Raw genomic sequence first — 19627 nt, 5'->3', positions numbered from 1 at the left:
GTGAAGCAGGGCCCGGGAGTGCCCCAAAGTTGAGGTTTGGAATGCATGATATTGTGGAATGCTTTCACACATTCACTCATTTAAGAATTTCACCCCAGCTTCCATAGTCACCACCCCAGCCATAGCCATGAACCTGACAGCTCAGGAAAGTCAGGTGTGTGAGCAGGTGGGGCAATAGCAAACATGGCAGCTGTGGCTGCACGCTCCCTCCTGTAAGCAAGGTCCCCTGGCTTCTAATGGGGTCTCCATTCTGCTCTGAAGCTTGGCCCTAGATTCGGGTCTTGGCCAAAAGCCTGGGGTCTTCTCCCCTGGTCACTAAGACCTTTACTTCCTCTCCCAGTTGATTTGAAAGGAATACAGTTATGTCCAAGAGACTTAAATCTTGGACATACTGTCCATGTGCCAGTTGGGCCCAAATCTCAGCAGAGTTGCAATACCTGCTCTCCAGTTCACTGGACTCACCCAGGACAACTCAGAAGATGATGATGGACAACGACCATCCCATGGACAGAGAGAATCTACAACTGTAAGCAACATAGTCCCATCCATCTGCCCCATGGGATCTAAGCCCTCTCTCAACTGGAGGGGGAGTGGTCATCATCATTGCAGAATCCTCAGGATTGGGGAATGAACAATGGACTAGAGTCGACTTTTTGGTATTCAACTATGGACTTATTGTGATTCTAGCAATGGAAGAACTTAACATCACTGATGTGGAGGCAGTGGCCACTAGAGGGTCTGAGGGGAGGGAGAGGGAAAAATAGGTATATTATGGGGGCATTTTTGGAACTTGGAAATTGTCCTGAATGACATTGCAATGAAATACAGGTCATTATTTATCTTGAAATAACTTACAAAAATGTGCAGGAGAGAGTGTAAACCACAATGTAAACTATAATCCATGCTTAGTGGCAATGCTCCAAAATGTGTTCATCAAAATGTACCACACTAATGAAGGATGTTGTTAGTGTGGGGAAATGTGGGATGGCCGGGAAGAGAGGAACCCAGGAAGCCTGCACCCTGGCAGACGTCGGCAGCCATCTTGCTCCAACACGTGGCAAAAGACTTTGGTGAGGGAAGTAACTTACGCTTTATGGCCTGATAACTAAGTTTCTATCCCAAATACATACCCTTTATAAAAGCCAACAGATTTCTGGTATTTTGTGTTGGCATCTCTTTGGCTGACTAATACTAATCCTAAACCTTGAAATAGATCCACTCATGTTTAAACTAGGGTGTTCCATATATTTCTGATAAAGTTTATTTTTGAGGCCTTAGCACAAATTCACTTTTCGTGTGTTCCTTCCTCCATGTAAAATATAGTTATCAAACTTTAAAAAAAAGGAACACAGACATACTCTGATGCTTGAGAAAATCAGTCCCCAGCCCTAACTGAAAACAAAACCTATTGTTTTAGAAGGTTTATATTTTAAACGTCAGCCTAGTTAAAGGACCGTACCAAGATGCCACTTTTTGCAAAAGCTTGAGGCCTCCTCGTCCTATGCTAGAGGAAGTTCTGCCGCCAAAGGCCCAGCCTTGGCCAGCACAGACTGACGTCTGCCTGGACGTGGCTTGGAATGTGACGTCAACTACACACAGCAACAAAGGAAGGGAAGGATGGCCAGATGGAGGATGGACGAGGGCACTGGCGGGCACTCACTGGCACTACGCCTGACTTTGTCTTATGCAAGGGCCAGTGTTGCACCTAGACACAATGAGGAAGGGGCATGCAAGCCAACACTGGCTCCACAGTGAGGATCCAGAGGTGAGCTCCGCAGTGAGGGGCGTATGGGAATCCCCTATAATTTTTATGTAACATTTATGTAATCTAAGTATCTTTTTAAAAAAATAAAAAAGTATATTAAAAAAAAAACAACCCACTCCTGTAGCAGTTTGATATTGATGAATTCCCAAAAGAAATACTGGATTATGTTTGTAAACTGGGCATATTAGATTATATTGGATTCAGAAGTTTACTTAATTAAATAATGATCAAGGCTTTGAATGGGCCACATCAGTAGATGTTGCATCCCCACCCCCTTGGTGAGTGGGGACTCACAGAGAAAATGACATGGCATGGGAAATGGACTTGGCCCAGTGGTTAGGGTATCCGCCTACCACATGGGAGGTCTGCGGTTCAAACCCAGGGCCTCCTTGACCCATGTGGAGCTGGCCCGTGCGCAGTGCTGATGTGTGCAAGGAGTGCCATGCCACACAGGGTTGTCCCTGTGTAGGGGAGCCCCACGCACAAAAAGTGCGCCCCGTAAGGAGAGCCACCCAGCGCAAAAGAAAGTGCAGCCTGCCCAGGAATGGTGCCGCACACACGGAGAGAGGACACAGCAAGATGACGCAACAAAAAGAAACACAGATTCCCGTACCACAGACAACAACAGAAGTGGACGAAGAAGAACACGCAGCAAATAGAGAACAAACAACTGAGGGGGGAAGGGGAGAGAAATAAAATTTTAAAAAAAGAAAATGACATGGCAGAAGGGATAGTTGGAGTTTTTGAGCTGGAGCCCAGGTAGTGAACACACAGGAGAAGAACACAGAGGAATAGAGACGGCTCCTTAAACACTCCCTGGAGAAAGAGATAGAACTGTTTGTGTGACAATCTATAGCTGACCTTGTAGAGAAATCAGAGGAGCTGATCCTGCACACAAAAACCTGGAAGCAATGCTTATAGCTTTATAGCAGTATTTTTTAAAAGATTTATTTATTTCTCCGCCCCCTCCCCCGCCCCCATCACCCACATTGTCTGCTCTCTGTGTCCATTTGCTACATGTTCTTCTGTGTCTGCTTGTATTCTCATTAGGCAGCTCTGGGAACTGATCCTGGGACCTTCTGGAGTGGGAGAGAGGCGATTACTCTCTTATGCCACCTCAACTCTCTGTTCTGCTCCATCATCTTCTTTTCTCTCCTCTGTGTCTCTTGTTGCATCATCTTGCTGCACCAGCTCTCCACGTCAGTCAGCACTCCTGCACAGGGCAGCTTTCCTGCGTGGGCCAGCTTGCCCTCCTGTATGGTACACTGGAGCCAGATTGGTTAAGCCACATCCATTTCCCAGCAGTTTTATTTATATTTGCCAAAAAAATTGGATGCAACCAAGATGTCCTTCAACAGATGAATGAATAAACGAACTGTGATATATCTATACAGTGGAATATTATTCAGCAATAAAAAGGTATGCACTACCAGGCCACAAGAAGACATGGAGGAATCTTAAATGGATATTTCTAAGTGAAAGAAGCCTGTCTGAAAAGCTATCATACGTCTATTTGTCAGCCAAAGGGGTGCTGATGCAAAGTGCCAGAAATCTGGTTTTTATAAAAGGTATTTTTGGGGGTAGAAGCTTACAATCACAGGACCCTAAAGAGTCCAACTCAAGGTACCATAAGAGGTACTTCCTCACCCAAAATCTGTTGCCACATGCTGAAGCAAGATGGCAGGCGGTGTCTGTGAGGGTTCAGCCTTCCTCTTTCCTCTTAAGGCTCTGCGGGCCCAGCTGCTTCTGATCTCAGCTATAGGCTGACATAGACTCAGTTGCTCTGTTCTCTTCAGCTGCAAACTATCGGGCAAATGGCTCATCTCTCCCCAGGGCTGCAGGATCAAAGTTCTCTTCCGTGTCTATGGAACGCTCTCTTTTCTTGAATATCTGCTTCTGTGTGTCTACTTGATTGAATGTCCATTTATATAGCCAACAAAGGGGGTGGGGACTCAAACTGAGTCACTCTAATGATCAAAGCCCTAAGCTTAACGTAATTTAATCAAAGGCATCTCAGCTGAATCTAATATAATCAAAGGGTATCATGCCCAGAGGAACAGACCAGTTTACAAACATAACCTCTCTTTTTGGAATTCACAAATAACCTCAAAGTGCCATACTCCACCCTCTGAATTCCAAAAAGACATTACAATATTCAAAAAACCTTAAATCTTTTGGTTAACAATGCTAAGTACAAAATCACACCACAACTTAAAGAAATAGTTTGTCTTGAGGCAAAGTCCTGTCTGGCTATAGATCTTTGTTACAAAACTATTTATCTGCTTCCAATATACAAAAGGACAGACAATGGATACACATTTACATTACCATAATGAGAAACTGGGAGGGAAACATGAGTCAATTGTCCCCTACAGTTCCGAAGTATGCAGGGCATACTTAGATTTCAAAGTCTAAGAGTCATTCTTAAGATGATGGTTACTTCTCATCCTTGGGACTCACAGGAGCCCATCTTTTCCATAGGTTTGCCCAATGGCCATTTTCTTGGTTCCACCCTCATCAAGAATCTGTGTGGTGACTGAGTTCCAGACCTCACTCTCCAAGAAACAAGTCCACCCTCTGAGAGCACTGGGGTGTTGACCTCACTCTCCCCAACCCTTGGGGCAGCAAAACTCTCCCTGAACGGCAGGCTGGAACAGCCACCATCTTTGAATGCCAAGAAAAACTCACCCTCTCCACACATATGGGTAGGGTCCTTCTCTTGGCCCAAGGAGCTGTCTTAATTCCACACCTCAGCTTCCATGGTTTTCCTCTTAAAGTCATTTTCCCTTCCATCTCTCTGCTACCTGTCCCTTTTAGTCCAAACTGACAGTGGTTTTGTTCATACAGTTTTCTCAAAAAGCCTGTTGGTTTGGCATGCAGGAGGTAGGGGTCCAAGCCATCAGACAGTTAAGGCTTTCCACAAGTCTTTCCTAGATAACTGCATTTTCAATTCTAACTTACAAGTTCCAAGTTTAGCTAATTCCCAAAATGGGGCACTATTATTTGGGAGCTTGATTTCCAGAGGCTTGGAATTTCTGGTGTTTTTTTTTGTGACCAACAATTCAGAGAGCTTACTCTTTCCTCTAACATTTTGCTATAAGCTGCAAGGATAAGCCAGGCTGCATTTTCCATAGTTATTCTGGAAATCTCCTTGGCTAAATGTGTAAGCTTGTAGTTTTCAAATTCTGACTTTCAAACAACACCAGGAGTCAATCTTCCTAAATTCTCTGTGACTTTAAAACATAGATCACCTTTTCTCCAGTTTCCAATAATAGTTTCATGATTTACTTCTAAAGCCTCATCGAAAGTCTCTTTAGTGTCCATATTCCTACAAATAGTCTCTTCAAAGAAATCTAGGCCTTTTCTATCAAGCATCTCACAATTCCTTCAAAAAAAATACCCCTTACCCATTTATAAAACTGTCCAGCATTTTGGTAATTGCAAAAGTACCACCCCACTTCTTGTTACCAAATGCTGTATTAGTCAGCCAAAAAGGTGCTGATGCAAAGTACCAGAAATCTGTTGGTTTTTATAAAAAGTATTTATTTGGGGTAGAATATTACAAGGCCCTAAAGAGTCCAACTCAATGTACCCTACGAGGTACTTTCTCACCCGAAGTCTGTTGCCACATGTTGAAGCAAGATGGCAGGTGGTGTCTGTGAGGGTTCAGCCTTCCTCTTTCCTCTTGAGGCTCTGTGGATCCAGCTGCTTCCGATCTCAGCTGTAGGCTGGCATAGGGTGCGGCTGCTCTGTTCTCTTCAACTGTAAACTATCAGGCAAATGGCTCATCTCTCCCTGGAGCTGCAGGATTAAAGTTCTCTTCCATGTCTATGAAGTTCTATCTTTTCTTGAATATCTGCTTCTGTTGTGTCTCCTTGACTGGGTGTTCATTTATATAGCTCACAAAGGGGGCAGGGACTCAAACTAGTCCCTCTAATGACATGGTTGAATTACAAAGACATCTCAGCTTAATCTAATACAATCAAAGGTTCTCATGCCCAGAGGAACAGACCAGTTTACAAACATAATCTCTCTTTTTGGAATTAATAAATAATCTCAAACTGCCACAATTTAAAAGGCAAAACTGTAAAGACAATTAAAAGACCAGGTGTTGCCTGGAGTTTGGCTGGGGGTGGAGAGGGAATGATTAGGTGGAGCACAGGGCATTTTTAGGACAGTGAAACTATCCTGTATGATACTTTATTGTTGGGTACATGACATAATGCATTTGTCAAAATACACAGAACTGTACAACACCAAGGGGGAATCCTAATGTAAACTATGGACTTTAGTTAATAATATGATTCTAATAATATTGGTTCATCAATTGCAACAAATGTACTACACTAATAATGCAAATGTTAATAATAGGGGAAGCTGTCCAGCAGGATATATGGGACCTCTGCACTTTATATGCAATTTTTCTGTAAACCGAAAATTGTTCTAAAAAAATAAAACCACTTTTTAAAAAAATGGTCCAAGCAGCCTCACAGGAGCTCCCAGCTTTCCCTGGAGTTGTCATTTCACTTGTTTTCAAATGGGATTAGAGCTAGCCTTCCCTTGGGGTAAAATCTGGATCTCAATCAATCTAGCTACTGAAGCTGTGCATGTGGGTATTTGTAAAGAACGGGGCTCACCCAGGCCCTGGCTCAAGTAATATCCCAGTCCAGCTTTCCTGGAGAGAAGGAAATGACAGCATGGCCTTGAACAGCAGCCACGGGGACTTGCAGGATCCCCTGGCAAATGCCCCAGGCTGCACAAACCTACACTAGGTCATGGACTTTCTTGTATTTTGGCGGTCTGGAGGGAGGAGGTTTGGCCACAGTAGTCTCTGTGAAACTTTAAACAGCATCGCTGGAGCCACCTTCATTCCTGTACACTAAAATTAAGTGCCCCTGACTATAACCTGCTGCCGGCTCAATGAGTTCAGGATGGGGGAAAGAGGTGGACCTAGTCATAGGAGTATCCCCTAGTATCCTTGGCATCCAATAGAAGAACCTTGCTTCATGTCAGAGGCTGCCTTTCATTCAACTCTATTTGTAGAATACACGGTTCCCACCCAAGATACCAGATTATAAAGTGTGCACCATTTTTTCTTTGTTTCTGTTGCAAAAAAAATCACAGTTCATTTTCATGGACAAAAGGGCGCCAATGGCCTAAAATGCAAACTTTCAGTGAAGAAAGGGTTAAGCCATGCCTGATACAGTCAATTCCACCCATTCACTTATTTAATCTTACCACAAACATCAATGATTTACAGGAAACTTCTTCCACAAGAGTTTGCCCACAATGCTCCCAGTTTTCACCTTCTGGCACCATTGTGCTATTGTGTTCTTGCCTGTCTGAATCCAGAGAATGGTGTCCTCTGCATTTTTTCTGGGTATTGATAGGATCTAATAGAGCAGGACTGCACTGCCTTGCTTTGCGATCAGATGCTATAATTTAGGATATATCCTACGAAAGACTAAACACTTTGTCTTTGATTTAACACTGGTTCCTCTTGTTTATATATCAAGTTAACATAAAAGAAAGGGGACCTGACATTCCTCAACCTGAGGTGGAAGAGGAGAAAATATTCAGTTAACTTGTTTATTTTCTCTTTTAAAAAGATTATGTTAACACTCACCCAATGGTGCAATGGTTTTTAAATGTGATTCCCACCTGGTGTCTCCACATGGTGCCCCCGTGCGTCCCCACCCCTTAAATGAGTTTGGATGGCATTTTCTCAGGGGCCCAGAGGTCTAGCAACTCTCTTCCAAAGTATCTAATTTGTTAAGATTTTTAAAATAACATTTATTTGTGCAATATAGAAAACTGAAAAACACAAGAAGCAAAGAACACAAAAGTATCTTTAGAATCAAATGACTATCTACATCCCTCCTGCCTCCCCAAGTCTGACCCACTTCGTGAGACAGAAATGGAAACCCTTGGTTACTGGCCAGATGCGGAGGGTCTTGCGTGGGTTGGAGGAGATGGAGAGGAGGGCTAAGGGGCAAATGGGTGGCCTGACCACTCTATGATTCTATATCCAATCCTCTCCAACTGCCCTCCCCAACCTCCCTTTCCTTTTTTTCCCCCCTTTCTTTTAAAAGAGCAAGTGCTAATTACCGTCTCCCAGGGCTGCTAGGCACTGTCCTTTGCCTTCTTTTTGGTTGAGTATGGAATACAGCAGACCCAGCTAGTCCTTGCCCTAGAGGCCAAAAGGAAGGAAGATACAGTGGTGAGAAAGAGGCTAGTCCCTCTGGCCTAGCCGCCCCACAGCCTCCTTTGTTGATGACCTTGAGAGCAGAGCCCTGGAGCCCTGTTTGCATTACCTCCTACCTCTACCCCCAACATCCAACCAGCAAAGTCTCCCTTTCAGCTTCGGCTGTGCCCCATTTGTTAAAGCTCAAGGGAAGCCAAGGGCTTGTCAGTTACAGATACCTTAAAGTTCTGTACACAAAACCAGGTTCCTACACAAAACTGAGTTTTCTTTGAGGTCAGATGCTTGATTTTTCTTCAGCCTGCTCCTGATATCTTATGCTCTCAGACCTTAGAAGGTATGATCCAGAAGAGTCCCCTTAAGACACCAATTGAGCCAAATCCCTCATCTCAGAAATGGAGAACTGAAGCCCAAGGAAGCTCCTGATCCCAAAGTCATGCATTATCAGATGACAGATAATTTGCCAATCCCTAGTCTTCTATTTCTGAAACATCTTTCTCTCTCCCTTACAGGCCTGTCCTTATTTTCCCTAGGGAACTTTCTATTTCCAACCAAGGTTGCTCCTGGGACAAGGGGAAACTCCTACTGCCCTTGCAGAGGTTAACATGGCTCCATGCCAAAGTCAACAAACTGGCTGGCAAATGAGTGTCCAGGTACCCACCATCAGAATGAGGTCCTGATGGCAAGGTCTGGAAAGAGAATTCCTAACAGTTCTGAAGGAAACTGAGATTGCAAGTGAGTAGAGGAGTGTGAGAGAGATAAGCCAGGAAGACAGAACCCAGCTGCCAGCGATCTCTAGATGGCTTGGGCCTGCAAGGCAAGGCTACCTGCCAGCTCACAGGTGCCATTCCTTTCCTGCAGGGCTGCCACCACCTACAAGGGTGCTCTGGCAGTGAAGCTGATCGATGGCATCCTGGGTCAGCTGTAGTTTCAAACTGGTAAATGCCCAGAGCCTGCTAAGAAATCTCTCACAGCAGCCAGCCCCTTTTCAAAAGGGACAGGAGTGGGTTATCTCTGAAGATTCAAGAAGTTGGAGTCATTGGCTCCTGTCGTTTTGGGGTTATATAACCATATCATCTGCATTAAAAATATTCTCCAAAATATCAAATGAATCCTCCAAATAAATGATAAAATGAGATAAGTCAGTCATTTTTAGCTATAAAGAACTTACTATATCTCTAATTTCCAGAAAGATGGCAAAGTCTCAAAGCAGGAACATAGGATTTTGGTGATGGACTTGTAGGGAGGAAATCTCCCTGAATCTTCTGTTATCCTAAGTCTTCAAGATTAGTGATAAGAACAGGAACTCAAAATCCTACATGACCCAAGGTTATTAGAAACCCAACAGAGGAGCAAAGGAGCAAGTGTTTATCCACAAAGTAATATATTTTGGGGTTTTTAAATGAAAGATACTAGAGATGGCAACTGGAGATCACCTGGCAAAGTGTTCAACCCATCAGCCAGTTGGTATTCAATTGTAAAATCAAAATAAACTCTTTGCTTCATTTTAATAGTGACTATAACTATGAAAGAACTGTTTAGTAGAAACAGTGGTGTTAACACCTAGACTATTTTTACCGAAGAACCGTGTGACCAGAACCCTGCACAGTGGAAGAGGGTCGGGGAAGGGTCCCGAGAGGAACAGGCAGAAGGGAAGGATAACACGCACTGAGACTAGAGGTTAGAGGAGGTGTAATACAATTGCATTTTGTAGATTACATTGGGAAGAGCAAGGGTTTGAGTTAGAGAGCCTCAAATCCCTGTTTCCCCACTTACTGTGTGACCTTGGACTCATAGCAAAAATGTAGAATAATGTTGAGATGATGTATGTGAAAATGACTGGAGTAGAGTGTGGGCTTCATGGATGTTTGTTTTCCTTTGTTGTTAAGTGTGTCACTTTGGATAAGCCATTTGATTTTTTACATCTTAGATTTTTTTTGTCATCTTAAGATTTCTCTTATGTAAAATAAGAAATCACACAAAGTGTCTGTAATGAGAAATCAGCAATGTTAGAAGCATAGAAGATACAAAAAGGAAAACTCAAGGAAAAGGCTTCTCTGCTTTTCTTTGACTTAACTCCTGTTTGAGCAGGTGTTGACTGTGAGTTTCTGCTAAGGCCCAAAGCCAAGGACAAAAGATGATGAGAGACACCAGACACAGCCCCACTATACCCCCACCGCACTCCAAAAATCCCCGACTAACGTTAAGTGGAGGACTGCAGAGAGCAGGAGTGTCACCTACAGCAAAAGGCCACTTCCTGTCCTTGAAGCCAGGTGACATGTGCTCCCTGAAGTGTGGGGCCAGCTCAAGCCTCATTTCTAATGGGAAATCTTAGCATGCAAAAGGTCACAAGGGTGGTGCCCACATGGGGCCTGAAGGGAAAAGATGCCCCTGGAAAAAGGCAGCCCCATATGTCCCACTCCTCTCCATGACCTCAGAGTGATGAGAGGAGCACGGAAGTTAACGGAAAGCCAGGGCCCTGGGGCTGCCAAGGGGCAGAGGCCACTTAATGGGTACCCAACACAGAGAAGGGTTTGGGGCAGGAACCTCTGGGGTCCTCTATCCGAGCCCTGAACCCCAACTCTGGAAGATCTGGTGCCTAGAAGATGGAGGAGGAGTCAACCCCCACTCCCGCCAGCATCCCTTCTCTCCAAGCAGCTAGAGGCTGCCCCAGGAAATTGAAGAAAAGGATCATGGGTCTGAGAATGAAGTTATTTTTTTAAAGAACAGGATCAAGTCCCAGTTACTGGAAGGCAATTGTTCTAGCAACTGAAAGGAGCTCAAAAGTGATAGAATTAAACCAGGACATTGTTAGAGCAGCTGCTTTCCAAAAGGAAAATGGTATTTGGGGTAGTGACATTTTGAGGCAGCAAAATCTTTTTCTCAATGAATTGAGACCCTCCCAACTGGTAGACTGTCCTTCAGATAGTGAATGGAGGGTGGTGTGGATAAGCTTCTCTTTAGGATCTTTAAATCCTGAATGGAGGCAGCATGGTTCATGGGAAGATCTGTGCTTCAAGATCTGGGGTGAAGAGCTGCCCCTGACATTTTCTCACGGTGTGACCTTCAGCAAGATACTAAACCTCGGTTGTCTCACCTACAAAACAGACACGACGGTGACCTCTGTCATCTCCCACATGGGGTGGGTGGCAAGGAGGCTGAACTGAGACAGGGTCTGATAAAGCACTCATAAGGTACAGAGAGGGTTTCTAAATATGAGGCAAGACTCCTAGCTCTTCTGCATCTTGGTGGGAATGGAAATTTCCAAGCTTCTGTTTCCTGTGACCAGACACATTTCCTGTCTGAGGAGGAAACACAGTCTCAGACGGAAAGGAGGACTGAGTCATAAGAGGTAGTTGCAGAGAACCCTGAGAGCCTCAGTCTCTGAAATTGTCCAGATCAGCAAACAAATCAATCAGGCTGCATCCTCAGCTCTCATTCATCACCTTCTCCATGAAAGGAAGTGACACCATGTCCATTACGAAGGGAATGAGAAAGAGAAGGCTGCATTTAGGAAGGCCACCTATTTTAACCCTAGATCTGGGCGTGTGATAGGATAATTCTGGTATTTGAGTAAAAGCATATGTAACCTTGCCATCTGAGTAGAGTTCACAATAGATGTGGGAACTTCTGGGTTAAGATGGAATGAAACTTTCTCACCAATTTCTTACCCCTAATAACCCAACAAAGTGAGGGAAAGGCAGCTGCCAAATAAGCAAAGGTTATTAATTTCATGCTATAATTGCTCAATGTTTGGAATTGAATGGAATGATCCTGTTTTCAAAGAGCATTTGTTATGTATCCATAGATCCATCCTTTATTATGTACATATACATTAAAAATGATATGCAACTAGCGTTCTTGTTATTTATAAGAGGTGAGGTTTAGGGTGATTTTTAAACTTTTCTCTCTTTGTTGTGCTATTCTACATTGAAGTATTTTAAATAACCATGAACCAGTTTTACAAAATCAAGAGTGATTTTTCTTTACAAAAAAATCTGGAAGTACACATGCCAAAATAATGTGGATAATTGCTATTTTCTTCTTTGTACTTTTCTGTATTTAAAATAAAACAAAATGGACACATGGAATCTTTCAGTGGTGCAGGGATAGATATCTTGTCTGCTCCCCAACAGCCTTCTTTATGGCATTGGAAACCTAAGGCCTCAGGAAGTCTTGGCCCTTTGCTAGCTCCAGGCAACTTACACCCCAAATAGAGTACAGGTAGAGTCAGGAAAAAAGTGTCCTCCCTAACTGCCGCTCATACTCCACCCCTTGGCCTGCACCCAGTTGCTCCTGGGAGCCCAGTTGTGAGAAGGGCCTGCTTTGCATGAAACCAACCATGTATGACAAGTTCTCCTCCTGCCCAGCAGGACAAAAAAGCCTCTGCAACTGAAAACTCAAACTGGAGAAGCTGGCCCAATCCTTGCAGGTAACACCTTCCCTGTAACCTTCTCTTCTTGCCTCCCCCTGCCCCCATTCCATATATGCTGACCATTTTGCTGGCTGATGGAGAAGGAGGGACAGCATGGCGTATGGGGTGAGTTGGGACTCCTGGCTAAGCCCATCCTGGGTTAGCTAGATGCCGTGTCACCTGCTTCTCAGCTCCTCCTCCAGCTTCTGCAAATGCTTCTGTCTCCACAAGTACCCAGTGAGAACTGGGAAAGCAACACTGGCTCACATTCTTCCCTCACCGCAGAAGGCACCAAGACCTTCCAGAGATTACGGTAGAGAAAACGCCCCTCCCTCCATCAAGTGTAAACCTAGGAGCATCACTCACTCGTCTTCAGACAAATCTCCTGTGTCCATCTGGGCCTGTTTCTCTTCCTTCACAGTACATGGGGCTACCTGTGAGGAGCAGCAGCAGCAGTTTAGGAGGCAGAGAATGGGGCAGGTGGGTCAACCAGGACCTGCTGAACCTGCATGCTACCCAGGGGTGAGGACCAGAGCCCACGAATCAGACTATGATGCAGAATTGGGGTTCACAGAGGGACTGCACTGATCCTCCTTCCCACCCAATGGGGCACTGTCAAATAGAAAACTGCAATTTGGGAACTCTGACCAAAAAGATGTACCCTGGTTTGTGCTTTGATGGCTCCTGGATCATAAACCAGGAAACCTAGGATCTTTAGTCCTAACTCTGCACTAGCCATCTGACCCTTCCCCCTTCAGGGATTAGAAACCATGGTGCCTCTATGTCTATCTCATGGAATGGGTTAATAACCAGCTTTCTTTACCTGCGCAGCATATTCTGAAGGCAAAAGAGATAGAAGATACAGTCTGTTTGGAAAAAACTGACCCCCTATGCAGAAGGAGAGAACTTGGAAAAACTTGTCAGGAGAGAACTTAAAAACACTAACAAAAAGATAGAGACTTGGAGGAAGACAATCCTAAAATATTTGTGTTGGAAGGGCAACCTCTTCTTTTTATAGATAATAAAATGATGATAACTAATACTTGGTGCTTTTCTGTGTCCCAGGCACTGTTCTGAGTGTATCTGAAACCACCCTGTAATATAGGTATCACTGTTCCCATTTTATGGACAAAGGAACTGAGGCCCAGAGAGGTGGGATGACTTGTAGTATTTCCTGGAAGAACAGAATGTGCAGTCCAGGTCTCCTGATTCCCAGGTCTGTGCCCTTTCCACCATCCCAGCAGGATACCACCTGAGGTTCTTGGGGCTGACAGGCACCCAGAGGGTTGGTCCAGGTCCTACAGTCTTGGGTGGTGTGGGACTGTTTGTAGGTTGGAGTGAGAGAGGGTGAGGAAGAGGCGTCAGGGTCTCCTCTGGCCCTTAAAAGGCCAACCTTGAACACCACAGTGTTCTCCTAGGGTTGGCCAGTCATGGGTCTCAGTCTTAGCCTCCAACACATGCATTACAGAGCAACAGGAAGAGCCTCTTGGCCCAGCATGGACAGCACAAGCATTTTTGCCAGTGGGTAGTTTGGTTTTCTTTGAGGATTTTGTCTTTACCTCCTCAGCATGGTCTCCCAGGTCAATCTCCACAAATGCAGATGGTTTCTGTGAATAGAAACCATAGAGGCGTGGATGACAGGGCTTGGGTGATAACAGAGAAGAAAGTAGCCTTCCTGGGAGGGAGAGTCAGGATCAGGATGGTTACCATGGGCTTACTAGATGCTGGCAATGTTTAGTGGAAGACTCCTGAGAAGCCCGAATGAAGTGATGACACCAGAATAGAGTGAGGTATCCATGGGGCCAGTGTCAGTATCAGAATAAGAAGGGTTATAGCCTTCTTATTCATCCCTTCTCCACCTCCCCATCAATTCCTTAGACCCTAGAGGGTCTCTTACACCTTTGTTCTCCGAAAACCATGGCCTCCCAGTGATGGCTCAATGACTAGAGTGGCTCTGGGAGTGCTTCTCTGGGTCAAGGTCAAGTTGAGTGTCACCTCCCCTCAGGATCCCAAATATACTTTTAACAACTGTTCTGTTTTAGAACGTGGGGTTAGGATACCGCCAGAGACCAGGCCACAGAGGCCAGAACTTGGCCCCTGAAGCCTCTCTAGGGGTGAGGCTTGGACCAGTTCTACAGTATAGTGCCCTGTTGAGATGATTCCCTTGGATCATATGTCCACAGCAAGCTCAGTGACAAGTAGGACTTGTGCCTGGACAAGCTTCTTCATCTTACTAAAGTAAAATGCTCTTGCCTCTTTTTCCAGAAGGTCATCTAGCTTTATGGACTTCACCTCCTGTTCCTGTAAGCCAGAAGAATATGCCAAACAGGTAAATAAAGGCAAAATTATAATAGAAGGAGACAAAAGTGTTTAGATATTAAACAAATATTGCCTGACCTTGGCCTCCTTGGTGCTTTTGTTTGTTTCCTCTTCTTTCTCCTGCTCCTCCTTGGCACTGGCTTCTGAGTCACTCTTTTCATTCTCTGGCTCCATTTTTTCACTCTCATAGTCTAACTTTTCTAGGGTATCGTTATTCTTTTCCTTCTTGTCTTCCTCTAGATTTTCCTGACTATGGGAGAAGTGGACAAAACTGGCATGGAATAGATGTCACAATGAGGCAGTTGCAAACCAATGTCTGTTCCTCCTCTTGGTTCTGATTTTCCCTGTGTGAGGTATTGGGAACCTTGGGACCAACTCAGAATCTGAGTCTGTGATGATAACCTTATGTTTGGCATAGAGGGTCTGAATGTTAATGACCTACTTTTATGGACAAGCATGGCTCTCCTGATACCCTCTGGTGACTCACCTGGGTATCTCAGTTGGAGAAATTTACCCTTAACAAATGTACCTCCTATATCTGTACTGGTGATTATTTACTGCCAACCAGGGGTTATTTCAGAGAGCAAGGCCTAATCTTGCTCATAGAACCAAAATCTGGCAAGAAAATGTGGTCACCCTCACAGCAGATATAGTTACTCCAAGTGGACACCAGATGGAGCCATGAGAATTAAGGGGTTTGGGTGGGGTCCGTGCCTAGTTCAGCTGTTGCTCAAACCAATCTGGGTGACACTCTTCTCCTGTTTGTTTAGTGTGACCAGGAGCAAGAGCAAAGCAAAGGTGGTAGAGGACTTCTCTGAGCACCATCACTGGGGCTGACTTTTGAATGGCTTTTGGCTGTTGAATGGGTCACTGTGAGCAGGAAAGTCCCCCATAAGAGTGTGTGGTCTTCCTAGCTCAGCACTGTCACTTACCCAAGGTCATCACCTTCCTTAAATCCTGCAGGAAAGGAATGCTCTAGTCCTGCCTTGTATTCTTCCTCTGATACATGAGGTACTTAACTCATCTAATGATTATTCCTCTGATGATTTTTTTGGTGGTCAATACCCTTCTTATTCTTCAGCCAAAAGGAGCCATTTGTAAACAGGGTGACTTCTGGCCCATGCTTTGTCCATGATGCTACTGAATAATTTTTGTTAGTATCCGAGAAGAACTCTTGAGTAATTCAATGACTTTCAAGTCCTTCTTGATGGCAGAAGGGTGGATGATTGGGTAAATCAAACCCAGGAGGAAGTGAGGAAAGCAGATAAGGAGGGAGGGCAGATGCAATGCTTGTGAGAGATAAGAATGGCAGCACTAAAGATGAGGGCACCCTCAGAGGCACTTCCCATCTAGACTGCCCGCCTCATGACCCTCTTTCGAAAAGAGAAAATTGGTTACACTTACAACATTGTGCATCAGAACCTTTCCCAATAAATGAGCCATCTGGGGGGGCCCCAGTGGTCTCCTAAAGTAAATCAATGTCTCTTTGAGGAGAGTTTGCATCAGATTGTTTGCTAAGATTGTGATTTGTTGGCCAAGAACCCAAATATCCTATCTAAGACCTTGAGACCATGGCATATTTATACCAGAGTAGCCTGGAAGAAAGTAGATGGGGCAGTGAGGAGGAGGAGAAGTTCCTTCATAGCCCTGACAGCCACTCCAGGTTGATCCTAATCCGTGGCAATTCACTTCTGCAGATAAAGAGGAATTTTCAACCTCTACTGTCTGAGCACCTGAGGTCTTCTCAGGACACTCCAGGGTTCTTTGGGGGCCCTCCTAAATCTTGAACTTGGAGCCTGGGCTTCACTGCCACACTCCACTGTCTTCTGCTCCCCTTCTCACCATTTCTAGGAAACTACCTCCACTGAGACCAAACTCTGGAAAACAAAATTCCCACTTACCAGTTAGCATCATCGGCATCATTTCTTGGGTCTTTTCCCTGATCTTCAGATTCTGAGAAGGAAAGAAGTAGTATTTGTGAGCATCATCTCTATCTTCATCAATTTAGAGTAAATGTGCTGTCATACCCCCTAGAGGAGGCTGAAGCCTGGAGGCCAAGGAACTGTTCCCTGTGAGCTCCCACACAGAACAATCTGGTAAGGACAGACTGGGACCACCACCCTATATGCATCAGGTGCGAGGCTGTATCAGTTCTTGGAACACTGGTGGTGTTAAATTATCAATTGATTGGCTAATTTTACAGCTAAAGTGAATTTTTATTGTTTATTTTTTTGTATTAACAAGTTCTCCATTTGGTAACATCAGGTAGCCTCTAGTTAAAGGACAGTGTTGATCTGGGAAGACCTTACAACTTTAGGGTGGCATTTCTGTGAATGTTCACTTTTATAATTTGTTACTTTAGCCTTTAAACAGCCCAAGCTTAAGTCTCAATACCAGGGAGCCCATTTCCACAGACAGCCCCCACTCCCACGACCAGCACCAGCACCTCACATCCTTCACACCTGGTCACAGCCCCTACTGCACATAGGATCTCATGGCATTCTTCCTGCAGAACTAAGTGGTAATGCACATTCAATGGCCTTCACAATACACGTTTAAAACCTAGTGGGACCTTTGAAATTCCTACTGGAAGACAACAGGGAAGGAGGAAGGGGGGGAGAAGTGATGCCCATGCTGACCTATTCCAGGCCGAATCCACAAGCAGCTGATCCATGACTATACCTTTGGTCATGAGTTCTTCCTGGTTCCCCCTAGGGGCACTGACAGGATGTTCTTAATTGTCTTTTTTTCCAAGAAAAGTAAACACTTGGTATCCAAGTGGTAAGGACATTTGTCCCATGTGTAAAGAAAGAACAGGACATCCAATCAGTTTATTGAACATGCCTGAGGTTGAAAGAACTACCGGGAACCCAGAAATGCTCTTCCAATCACAGCCTTGCATTAAGTAACTGCTGTCAATAAACAGTTAGGATAAAACTGCATTTTAGTGATTTCAACAGCCCAAGAACACTTGTCTCATTAACCATGATGATTTTTCAATGAGCACAGCAGGAGGTTCTTGTTTACTGGTAGATTGTGTTTTAATGAAACACAAAACTTCTCTGTGTCCAGAGATTGCAAACCAGCATAGCTTTTCAAAATTTTATTTATTTATTTATTTATTTATTTTTATTAGAGACATTATAGGTTTACAGAAAATGCAGCGTTTCTATATGCCCCCCTCAGGCACACAGGCTTTCCTACTGTAAACAATTGGCACTAGTGTGCTACCTTTGTTACAACTGATGAAACAATATTGTTATGATCATACTATTAACTGTAGTCTATGTATGTTAGAGTTCAGTTTGTGTTGTACAATAGTATGATTTTTTAAAAACTTTAATCATTTTATATACACACATATATACAACCCCAAATTCCTCTTCAACCACATTCAAACATAAAATGAGTCGTGTTAATTATGTTCACAATGTTGTGCTACCATCACCACTATCCATCACCAAAACTTTCGATCACTCCAAACAGAAGCTCTGTACCAGTTAAGCATTAACTCTCATTCACGGCCCACACCCCAGCCCCTGATGATGTGTATTCCAGTTTCTGACTATATGAATTTGCTTATTCTAATTATTTCCTATCAGTGAGATCAAACAATATTTGCCCTTTTGTGTCTTATTTCACTGAACATGAAGTCTTCAAGGTACATCCATGTTGTCACATGTATTAGAACTGTATTCCTTTTTACAGCTGAACAAGATTCTATTGTATATATATACCACATTTTGTTTACCCATTCATAGATGGATGGACACGTGGGCTGCTTCCACCTTTGGGCAAGTGCAAATAATGACGTTATGAACACTGTTGTGTAAATATCTGAGTGCCTGCTTTCAATTCTTTGGGGGAATATAGCTAGAATTGTCAGGTCATATGGTAATTCTATGTTGCCGCCTTTCTCCACCCCTCCGCCCCTTCCAGCCCCCGCCGTCCTTCCCGCCAGTCCCGCCCATATTGCCAACCCACAATCTGCCCTCTTCCCCAGTAACTGCTTACCTCAGGTCTATCCATCAGCTTCAGCCTGTCCACAGCCGCCCCTTAGCCAACCCTCCCTTCATCACGCCCCTCCCTCTACCCAACCCTATATAGCTAAGTGTACTTCCATAATAAAGAGACCTGTTCTTGCGCTCAAGCGGTCTCCGTGGTTTTTCCCCAACCGCGCGTCCCCCACGCCTGGAGAACCGGTGCTCCCTCTTGGGGCACCCCCCACCGGTGGTTCGGCAGGAGCAAGCCCCCCCGACTCTTGGGCCTGAGCGAGGACGAAACCCTCTCGCTCAGCTACAACTGGCGCCCAACATGGCAGCTCCTCCCCCGGCCCCTCTCTGCTGCTGCTGCTGCTGTGATCGTCCTCCTCTCCAGGTAGGGACCCCTTGCCCAGACGAGCCCCAAGGGACCCCTCGCCGTCGTCCCGTCCCTATCCCGTCATGGGCACCTCTTTGTCATTGCGTCAGGCGCCGCAAGTCAGGGCCCTCGCTGCCCTGCTCGATGCCAATGGAGTCCGCGTCTCCTTGTGGCAGCTCCAAAAGTACTGGGATCTCTTGCTCCCTTTTAATCCGTGGCTCACCACCTGCCAACTCTGGAGCCCGGACACATACTCGCGACTCATAGATTGAGTCACCTCCACCATGGAGCACGAGAAACGCACCTTCCCAGCAGGCCTCTTACCCGTTCTCGTGGCCATTCGCGCTTGTCTCCTTGGCGCTCCGACCAAAGCCATTTATGAAGCTTCTCCCAAACGGCCTCTAGACTGTGATCCCGATGAGTCCGCCGACACTGACTCTCTGTCTAACCAACTTGCTGCTGCTCTCGAGCGCGAACCTCCCCGCCCGAGCTCCCCGCAGCAGACAGAAACCACTCCTGCCATTCCCCAAGATGGCGGACTTCCGCCTTCTTCCCCCACTTCTGCCCA

At 45.0% G+C, this 19627-nt stretch overlaps 1 protein-coding gene across 1 annotated transcript in view; it reads right to left on the bottom strand.

Annotated features, from left to right (window-relative positions):
• C17H13orf46 (chromosome 17 C13orf46 homolog) overlaps positions 1-19627 on the bottom strand; it is a 39988-nt gene that overhangs the window by 2836 nt on the left and 17525 nt on the right. The window contains exons 2-7 of the mRNA XM_058278342.1: positions 16602-16653; positions 14779-14950; positions 14635-14682; positions 13941-13988; positions 12748-12815; positions 7874-7955 (exon numbers count right to left, since the gene is read on the bottom strand). Of these exons, the coding sequence (XP_058134325.1) occupies positions 7889-7955; positions 12748-12815; positions 13941-13988; positions 14635-14682; positions 14779-14950; positions 16602-16653 (455 nt within the window). The 3' untranslated portion in view covers positions 7874-7888. The remainder of the gene's footprint in view (positions 1-7873; positions 7956-12747; positions 12816-13940; positions 13989-14634; positions 14683-14778; positions 14951-16601; positions 16654-19627) is intronic.

This window comes from Dasypus novemcinctus, chromosome 17 (assembly GCF_030445035.2).
Source record: "Dasypus novemcinctus isolate mDasNov1 chromosome 17, mDasNov1.1.hap2, whole genome shotgun sequence".
NCBI lineage: Eukaryota > Metazoa > Chordata > Mammalia > Cingulata > Dasypodidae > Dasypus > Dasypus novemcinctus.
This window is presented reverse-complemented; position numbering and strand designations above follow the sequence as displayed.